The following is a 10,848-nucleotide window of genomic DNA, read 5'->3' as shown; positions in this document are numbered from 1 at the left end:
AAACCCGGGTAGGTTAAATTAACATATCGGATACAATTAGAAAGTTCGTAAGCACTATATTTCTATGTGAAAGCAGTTCTTTTCCAAAAGAAAAAAAGTTTCTGGTGTAGAAACTTCACAGTTTTCACCCACCCTCTCCCCCTCCCTTATGTCCTTCCTAGAAAAAAAAAACAAAGCAATCGGAAACGGTAAATTCTGTATTCCTTATCTATTTACCTGCAAAATGGTTAATGGTTATGGTTGTGTTTAATTTGATTAAATGTGTAAGCACTGAAATATACAAGAAGTGAAGGAGGGGGTCCATAGTGACCTTGTCCCGTAGAAATCTAAAGATTTTTCAATTTTTTGCACAAGCTATTTTATTTAAATTTGATGTGCGAAAGAGAACACCATTTTAAGCTCAGCAGGGGTTATATTTTCTTTTACATATCATAACCCGTTTATCTATTTTGATCTTCATAGAATCTAACGTGCTTTTACTATATATCTTTGGTTTTTTTTGCATGTTAAACTAGATTAACAAAGAAAGAACCCTAAGTGTCAAAGACTAACTATGTTTTTATCAACAGTCTTATGTGGCGTTATTAAGATTCATAGGTCCTCTTTCGAAATTGAGCGGGGACAAAAAGATGTTTAGCCTTAACCAGTTCCGCAAAAACCAGCATTTTCCAGCTATCAACTTTGATGTGTTTTATAACGTTATTAAGAATATAAAGTGTCGATTTTAATTGGTTATAACAGGCTGATAAAAGCAATAAAAGGCAGAGGTCCTTTCTATCATTTAGCTCAGAACCAACTTTATAAAGCAACGAAAGTGGAACAAGAATAAGAAGGTATTGAAAAGGGATTTGATTGCCATCTATGTCTTCTTATAGTAACACAATAAAAGAAAGTAAAGACAATCTTAAATGTAAAATCAGCTCAATTTTGACTGAATTAATTAACAATCGTGATTCAATTAATTGTCCAACCTCAGCTTTTGCTCATATTTGTGATAGGCCCTTTCAACAAAGAGGCTTGATTTTCCCTTAGACTAAAGGGAGAAAATTCGGAATAGAATAATCAGGATTTTCAGACACTTTAAAATACATTTAGGCTTGTATTTTTCACAAGTTTTCTAACACCACTTTCCCCAAAGGTTGTTTTAGAGGAGGGAGGTTGATGAGACAGTCGCCCCGGATGTGAATGTGAAATAGATCATTTCACGTTCATAGTCGTTTCGAAGTTTTTTAAATTTTATCTATTTAAAATAAAATAGAGGCTGTACTTGACAGTAAATTAGTTACTTACTGTAATACCTATATAATAATACTTAATACTTACTGTAAGTATAAGCAACTTGAAGAGGCCAGAACCACCACTGATTTCCCCTGAAGGATAGCCCATGCCCATTGACGATCCGGATGTGGACTCCCCCTTACCCCATCCCCCCAATAAAAATGCTGGAGCTACGCCCCTGCAGGTCACATTCAAAAAATTTTCTAGGATCTTACCTTCCCCCTACCCAACAAAGATCTACCACCCCTCCTTAACTATAGATCACTGCATTATGAGGATACCAAATCAATATATCATCCAATCTAGCAAAAATGAAATTTGTTATTGTTTTGAAGGAGAATTGAAAATTTCGGTTTAAAAGTGATTTATTTTTATTTTAGAATTTGAAAATGGAACTGAACTAAGTAGTAAATATAATGGAGGTACTATAAGTTCATGATATTACAAGAATTGAAAATTTCGGTTTAAAAGTGATTTATTTTTTATTTTAGAATTTGAAAAAGGAACTGAACTAAGTAGTAAATATAATGGAGGTACTATAAGTTCCTGGTATTACAAGAAATAATAAAATCCATATTCACTGCTCATTATTGGGTTGTTCAATTATGAATGAGAATACAGCCCCTGGATGTGATCTGGAATTTTGATCCAAAACAGAACCTGGGTTCCTACAGAACCAAAACAGATTCCTACAAAGGCAATATCCAATTAATCGAAACGAATATATCAACGCGCTAAACATGACTCTAAATGATCAATTAAGTAGGTTAATTGATCTGAATAGAGAAAATATTGAATATGTTTTGGATTTGAAAAAAAAAGTTTAATAGAATTACATTTTATCTATAAGAAATTTTGATAAATAAGAAACAATTATTACATACTAGACAGTATGGTAGTGAAATTGGCAGTTTCTTTAAAAATATATTCAATTCTCAATTTTTCAAGACGTCCATAAAAAGTATGAAAAATGAAGCTCGTTCCATATACATTACTATGATTAAATCTAGACTGGAATTATCTAAAAATACAGCGATTGAATATGGAAACAATTGGATAAATTATAATAAAAGAGACTTAAATTATATGCGGTCTCTGAAAGATATAGTTTCAAATAACAAGACATATTTCAGTAAATATCTTGATGAACAGAGGAAAGGCTTATTGGATGCAAAGGTTTTAGGGAAGGGACTAAAACTACATCCCTAGTGATGTTCTTGTTGACTCTTTCAGTGACAATCTAATAACCGCCTCCACTGCTTGAAAAATCTTTTAAAGTTTATTTAATAATTTTTTCCCTATATAAATGGCAGTGAATCAAGTTGTTGCTCCTTATTGGGAAATATTTGAAAAGCCTATTGTTAATGATTCTATAACCAAATATGAATACACAGAAATAAGAGAAAACAATGTGAATGTATCTCAACAATCAAATCATAATTTTATTTTAAAAGATGTGGAATCTTTGATTCTTCCAAGTGATAGTTATCTTTATACAAAAGAGAATATAACACGATTGGATGGAACGAATATACAAAATAATGATAAAGCTAGTTTAACAAATAAAGGATTTAATTTGTTCACAAATTTTGAATATATTATCAATGGAAAATGTATGGAAAGTATTGATTATGTAGGTATAACGACTACTGTTAAAAGTTTATTATAATTTTCAGATGACTTTAGTCGAAGCACAGCTGCTAATATGTTTCGGTATGGAAATAAAATTCAGTCCGTTGATTCCTTTAAAACAGAAAACGAGTTTGAAAGCACTTTCACACCAGTTGCAGCAGGTGGGGGAACAATTACAACGAAACGAAATAACGCTTATAGACTGAAAAAGATGTAAATTAATGGGGTGATCTAGGTGGGGCAGAATCGACAATGGCTATACTACTGTTTGTATTTATTATCAAATCATCAATTGCCCAATTGTTTTCGGGTGTATTCTGGCTAGGTCCAACCTTCAAACAAAGGATACCCGCCAAAGGGATATTTTTCCTGCTCATTGGACACTCACTACCGAACCAACCTTTTTTTTTATTTAGGGAGGGGAGGGGGTTAAAGCTTGGGACAATTTAGATGACGAAACAGAACATTATTATTTTATTTTTTAATGCAAGCTTTTAAAAGCTCGAGAACATTTACAAATTATTAGTTCTAGCTTTACTGGGTTTCTTGTAGGCTTATAGTCTTTTGGTTACTTAAGACTAGCTCTCACATCTCGACTGCATTAAGGAACTATTTTTCACTTCATCTCCTTTTTTATCCTTCTTTTAAACTTATATTGATTGAGTGTTTCTTACTCCATGGACAAGCTATAGGCTCTTTGGTGGTTTATTCATTATACTGTATATTTTATTTAAATAAAGGATTTCACACCTGAAGAAACAAGGAAAAGTGTAATTGGGTTCAGCCTTAATTCGAATTCATCCCTTCATTATAATGAAACGTCACCGGGTAATCTTGTCCAGAACGTCAAAAAAGCTTCAAATGGGTCCGATTTTTTTTTTTTTTTCTTTTTTATTTAATTATTTTTTTATTTTATTATTTTGAATTTAATTTTTCCTTTTTTTTTTACAAAGGCTGAAGAAGGGGGAATATGCATCAGAAAACTATTATTTTTAAACCCAATTTGCCCACAGTGCTTGTCTCATGAATATCAAGCTCCCAACCTTTTATGTTTACTTAGATGTTTGCGCCGGGGGCGGCGTTTAAGGGACCACCAATCCTTTTTGGGCCTCTAGTCATTTACATTGAAAAATAGTTTATGATTACGCTTCAAAAACGGTGCAAAATACCTACATTTCTACTAAAATTAAATAAAAAAAACCATTTTTTTTAGCTGAAAGTAAGGAGCGACATTAAAACTTAAAACGAACAGAAATTACTCCGTATATAAAATGGTTTGTCCCCTCCGCAATGCCTCGCTCTTTACGCTAAAGCTTTTAATTGTTATAAAAAGCAGAATTGTGACAAAGAATCAAACTTTAGCGTAAAGAGCGAGGGATTGCGGAGGGGACAAACCATTTATATACGGAGTAATTTCTGTTCGTTTTAAGTTTTAATGTCGCATTGATATCAAAATTCAATTTTTTAGAGTTTTGGTTACTATTGAGCCGGGTCGCTCCTTACTACAGTTCGTTACCACGAACTGTTTGAAACTAATGGTGAGAGGCATTGTGTTTAAAGACCCATTTTGTTCCTAAATCATTGGGATGAAAAACAGTTCAAATTTTCGATTCAAGGCAAGTGGACTACCTCTACCATACTTCCTAAGAGTGGGAGATAAGAGGGGTGAAGTTGTTGCACGGGTCTCGTACCTTCTTTGTCATACAGTCTAATCAGATTATCTAACAGAGCATCACAAACTAAAAGTAATTGAGCGATTCTGGCCTGAACAAAGTGCAACATGCCTACCTGTGTAATTAAAGGCTGGTAATAGGAGGGCCTCTGGCCTTTTAGTTCTCCAATCATACTAGTTGGAAATCTTCGCGTGACTGATGTTCCAATAAGGAGCAACATACCCATATTTCTACTGGGAAATTGACAGTAGGAGGGCACAGGACGTCCGAGGGTTTACGGGTCCACTTTATGGTTCGTCACCCATTAGATTCGCATTGACCAAGTAGGCCATCACGCTGGTTTACGTCTATAAACTGGGTTCTGATTGGCAGATTATTTGTATCTGTCTAATCATTCGCCAGTTTTAACTTTTACGTTACGGAATAGCAGACAAATACTTTTTGGCTAAATGAACATGTTCGAAAAACTAGAAAATTATTAGAAGGAACGGGGGCTGTAATTAAAAGAGTTTTGACTTATATTCAGTTATTAACGAACTTTTGAGATCCAAAGTAAATTTTGACAGAGATTTTGTAATTTGCTAGTCCCGAACAGAATAAATAATAAAAAAAAAAATCTTCGAAATTTCCCTACGAAATTAAAATTGTAATATCGTCAATTTTTGAGACTTTTGACAAGTATTTAACAAAATAATAAATAGTTTAAGAAATTCAATTAACTTATTATAGGGGCATCGCAAGGAAATATTTAAAGAAAATGGGGTAGATTGGTGTGGAGGAGGAGCCTGCGTAGCTGTGTTGGCCTCAGTCAGCCATTGGTAGTATCCAAGGAATAATTAATTTACAAAAGACAGTGGAAATGGCATACGATTGTTTAAAATTGTTATAAACACAACTAAATACATCAATATATCAATAACTTAAGTTTTAATAAAAAAGTTAGAATATGCAATAATGAAGTTTTTTAGAAGTGGGCGTCAAGTAAAAAAGAAAAAAAGAAAAAAAGAGATAAGGTAAAAATGAGCAAAAAATATGCTGGCAACAGTTAAAAAAGGTGCAGATTTCCTTCCAAGGTGTAGCTGTCTTTTAGAATCAACAGGTTGTTAATGTTTAAATTTCTTAAGACTATAAGGGTTGCCAAACCTGATTAATTAATTTTGATAATTTATTTTCACTGGTCAACGTGGCAACACTAACTGAAATAGGGTACAACCGTAAAAACTTCATATTTTTTAAACAAACAAAAGGAAAACCTTAGAAAATCGCGGTTTTCGTGCAGGAATAGACCTAAGATGGATATAGGCGGTAAGAATAGTTTTATCTTATATTCTGGGTCCTTTGAATTTTTTTTTTCGGAAACAGCTAATCTTTAATCCACTATATTGAAACTATTTTATGAATAAATCAAATTTTGCGCTAGAGCAAACACAGCTTCATAACATACACTTTAACAATTTTTTTTCTCTTTTCTTTTTACTGGCAATACTTTTACTCAAATCTCTTGATAACTCAAGCAATGTTCGATCTTTTTCTTAACCTAATTTCCCTTTTTAATTTAATCTTGGAGCAGGTTGTGAATGCAAAAAGGTTGGTATAGCCTCGATGCTTCTCATTAGTATTTAAGGTTTTGTGATAAAATAAATTTTTGTTACATTTAGTACTTTAATAAAATGTCTCACTCTGTCTTTGGACCCACTCACTACAATATTGATTCCCCTTCTAGCTGAATAGGGAACATAGGCTTTTAAGAGTTCATGGGTCGTTTTTTTTTTGTTATATGAAGGAGGAGCAAAATGCTGCTGCTCTTTATGTACAGGTTCAAAAGGGGTAAACATCTCATTCTGATTGGCTGTGAGGATGCTGCCGATTGAACCGGTATCACTCTTGATCCACATTGCTAACACATTTTTGTAGGATTAAATAGACACACGCTGAGCTATCAGCATCTTGAACCTGAAGACAAATAAAATACCTCAGTTAAAATTTTTATTACACATCCCATTTGCTATACAATGCTTAACAGTAATGATTGACTCATTATCATTTTTTTACACCTGGCAAAAAGCCAGTTTTTTCGACAAACAACAAGCTGCTCCATGCACTTTACATATAAACATAAGTTTTAATATGCTTATCACATTCATTATATATTAAAGTGAAACACTTTCCTGCCTTAAAAAATAAGAAAGAACCCACAAAAAAATTGAGCTATGGATGACAAAACATCCGAAAATCAGCTTATTTTACATAAATATACATGTATATATTTATAGAACAATCTATTCATTTCAAACCAACACCTTAACAGCTATGTCCAAAACGCAACAGAACAGTAAAATTAAAATAATAAAAACTGATTAAAAAGTCGAAGTCTCAGAACAAATGAAATTTTCAAACAAAGGAATGTTCTACACGGATTACACCCAATAAGGCCATCCAATAAAAACTCCCAAAACGATCACTAATGGTTAAATAGCCTATCACTTAGTCTTCATCAGACAGGGGCTCGTATTGAGCAGATAAAATGGGGGCTGGTTCTTTCTGTGCACTACTAGAAACGTTCACATTTACCTGCCTACTGTGTGGGCTAGGTGTTGTTCGTGCAACACTAGAAGGCATTGACACATGTGCACTTACTGGCGGCGCAGGAGCTGGGCTCGGGGGCTGTGAACGGTGAGCAGGATTTACGGCAGATGGACTTTGAGAAGGATTAGAATGCCGTACTGCCATTGCACCATAAGAATATGGGTAGTTAGGGACAGACTGATAAGGAGATGGTGGGTTTTGAGCATTGGGACTAGGACGACTTTTCGATACATAACTTTGCTCTACTCTTTGGAATGGACTTTGCCTTGCTTTGTCTTCTTCTAAACGAGGACGTTTTGAGGGACTTGGAGCTTGGGAAGGGCGATTTTCATTTTTGTCTTGATTGTCGCTTGAAACGTCTTCAGATGTCCTCATTACTTCAGCAATTTTATTTTTTACGTAATCAAATACTTGTGGGGATGATTTTTCAAGAGGTCGTCTCTGAGCCTGCCAGCTCTCTTTTATCTGTTCTTGCACTATCCTTTCTCGTGCCAGATGGTATCCCTGTGGCGTTGCCGGCCGCATCATGAGATGATGTCTTTCAGAGAGTTGAGGATGCCGTTCGACTATTTGTGTGTGCCTCTCTTGCATTTGAGAATGTCTTTCAGGACCAAGATGGTGCCTGTCCTGTAAAGAGTGGCGCTGCTCTTGTAAACCATGCCTCTCTGGATAATGTCTTTCAAGCTGAATTGATCTTTCTGAAAGGTGAGGGTGACGTTCAATTTGCAAATGTCTTTCGTTAATGGTCGGATGTCTATCTGGCAATTGTAAATGCCTATCAGGGATCTGAGCATGTCTATCAGGAATAAGATGCCTCTCAGGTATCTGAGAATGAGGTCTAGATCCACTGGGAGCTTCACTAGGACTAGCACGTGAAATTGGCGCTGGAGCTCGAAGTCCACTCAAGTGCCCAGGCTTTATATCTTTCTCTGTATGCTGCGGCACAGAATTTCTGGGATCAGCGCGAGGGTCCCGTTCTCGCCAGGCCCCTGACACATAAGCATGGTATGATTGCTCCGATTCAAATCCAGGTCGTGCAAAGTCTTTCGTAATAATAGAATCAATATGTTCGCCAAGTGTGATAGGTTTCGAAGCCATTTCATGAACACCAGCTCTATAGCTCTCTTGAGCTTTTGATTCCTTGGAATAACGCTGGAACATTCTATCGAGTCTTTCTCCTTCCAATTTCTCCCCTCGAGATATACCACTCACCATTTGATGAGTGACTATTGCGTCTATTAGAGATGCAGCAGTGACTTGATGGTCTTTGTCGTCAACTAGCCTTTGAGGCTCTCTCTCGTGTGGAGGCCAGTGTCTGTCTTTCTCGAGCTCCCCGTTTGTGGATTTGACTCTGTGAGCTGGTACAGGATTTGTTAAAGGTGTAGGTCTCTCTTTTTCCTTCTTATCAGGGACAGGCAAACTGGGCTGTGAAGCTATTACATCCACAAATGAAGAAAAATCGAGTTGCATTGAAGAATTAGCTCCTGATTTGGGTATCTGCGACTGAGGAAAACGCATGGGTCCGGCTGGAGTATGCTGTATAACCCCTTGCCTATGATGGATATTTTTACTTCCAGGAGTAGGATGGGAATAATGACTGACAGGGGGATAACCCTGAGGATAATGCTCAGGTTTTCGTTCATGAGACTGCATCAAAGTCTGCTGAGCACCACCATCTAAATAAACATGCTCGGTACTTAGTAGTGAGCTGTGACGAGGAAGCTCCCTTTCTTTACGAATCATTTGTTGGCTTAGTATATAATCATTGTAGAGCATACTTTCTCTACTACTCCCTTTACTATGCTCGGTCATACTACGCCCGGGCGATGGCTTTCTTTGCTCCCTTGGTTGGGGAGCAACAAGAAATCGGTCACGCTCAGTCAGGTAGACATATTGCCCAGTTCTATGGTCAAATACTACAGTTTGTAATGGCATTTCTTTACTAGTATTTACAACATTTTTTCTTGACTTGTCCACGCTTACAGGGGTACCTTGCGTAATCGAGCCACTATTAAAGGAGTGTGCTTTTTCGTGAATTGGTTCCTGATCACGTGCCAATGGCATTGGTTGGCGCACAAAATTGACAGCGCTTCTATGCGGAACACTAACTGGCTTTGATTGTACTTGAGGTCGCGCAGTAACAGAATCTCGGTCACGTTTAATACTTAAATCAAGTGTTTCACTCTGTTCATCATCTTTGCACTCAGTCACTACAATGTTGATTCCCTCTCGTGGTAGAGGTTGGTTAGGGAAAATAGGCTTCCGAGAGTCTAGGGGTCGTTTTTCATCTCGAGGAGGAATAAAATGCTGCTCTCTGTGCACAGACTCACGGGGATAGACATCTCGCTGAGAGGGGATATGAGGATGCTGCCAGTCTCCTGTTTGTGGAGGGAATTGTGGGGAAGAAATTCGTACCTGATCTGACGCCAATGATGACCTAAAAAAAACAACAATAAATCGTCACGGTTTCGGGGTATATGGTTATAAAGTGTAAAATAAAGAATAATATAAAGCAAATAAGATTAAAAGTAAATGACAACTATAATAAATATGAACAGCAGACAATAAGAATTAATAATTAAATCAAAAGTAAATAAGCAAAGGCAACAAATAATAAAAGTATATAAAAAAGTATACAATATAAAGAATAAAAACAAAATGGTTCTACGTTAATCTAGAAAATAAGGATTATATAAATTACAACACACGGAAAACTTTTCCAAATAAAAATTTAGAATTACAATATGATTAACCGGAGTTACAATTAATGTCTACTTAGGAAGAGGGTCTGAAGTGTGTCTTGGCTCTTTTACGACACATTCAATTTGATACTGTTCAAGCTATTAAAGTCTTCGTTTTTTCTCGATATATTTACTATAATCAGCAGCAAGGGAGAAAAAAAAGAAAGACACATTTTTCTGTACTATCGACTGATGAGGAAGACCAATGTCTAAGGAATGTCTTCGCAAGCAAAAGCCAAAAATCGCCCCAAAACTATATTTCAAGTTTTATCTCGGCAGCCAGATTTCATGTCGCCGAAAAGAAAATGTCTTAATTTGGCAAAATGTTCGGCTACCTTTCAGATTATTTTTTTTCTTTTTTGGGGTCGACGAAACTTTGCTTATAACAAATAAAAGACGTTATGATTATGCACCAATAAAAAGTTAGGGTCAGCATTCTTTATTAGATTGGCATTCAAAGGATTTTTTTTTCCAGAAACTTTTTAATAAAAACTTCGACAAGTTCTCTTTCAATCAGACATATTAGTTGCAATTCACACAGAAATATTGTTAGGTTCTTTTGATTGAACATATATCCTGTCCTTCGTGAGAACTTAAAGTATATGGACAACATTCAAGTGGTCCTATTGCACTCTTAGCCGTTTTTGCATGTTTGTAACTCAAGATTAGAAAACAGTTTTATTATGCTAGAACCTTCGTATCAACTTAAAACACTTCGAAGGAAATGATTACTAACTATCCTCCAGGGTTCGCTTTAGACTATAAAAGAGCACTTGGGACTTCGAATTTATGAAGCAAGCAGTATTTATGTGCATAACTCAAAATTTAGATAAGGATTTAACTGTGTAACCATTTTCAGATTAATCAACATTAAATTGACAGCGAGAATTTGACAACTAGCTAAATTCACAACTTGGAAGTGTGCCAATCGCATTTTT

General features: G+C 35.6%; 1 protein-coding gene across 2 annotated transcripts in view; it reads right to left on the bottom strand.

Annotated features, from left to right (window-relative positions):
• Positions 1-6,555: 6,555 nt before the first annotated feature.
• The window catches only part of LOC136037068 (nuclear receptor corepressor 1-like), a 76,846-nt gene continuing 72,553 nt past the window's right edge, over positions 6,556-10,848 (bottom strand). For both annotated transcript variants that reach the window (XM_065719505.1, XM_065719506.1), the window contains one exon: positions 6,556-9,606. In XM_065719505.1, coding sequence (XP_065575577.1) covers positions 7,068-9,606 — 2,539 coding nt within the window. In that variant the 3' untranslated portion in view covers positions 6,556-7,067. The remainder of the gene's footprint in view (positions 9,607-10,848) is intronic.

Source organism: Artemia franciscana, chromosome 16 (genome assembly GCF_032884065.1).
Source record: "Artemia franciscana chromosome 16, ASM3288406v1, whole genome shotgun sequence".
NCBI lineage: Eukaryota > Metazoa > Arthropoda > Branchiopoda > Anostraca > Artemiidae > Artemia > Artemia franciscana.
This window is presented reverse-complemented; position numbering and strand designations above follow the sequence as displayed.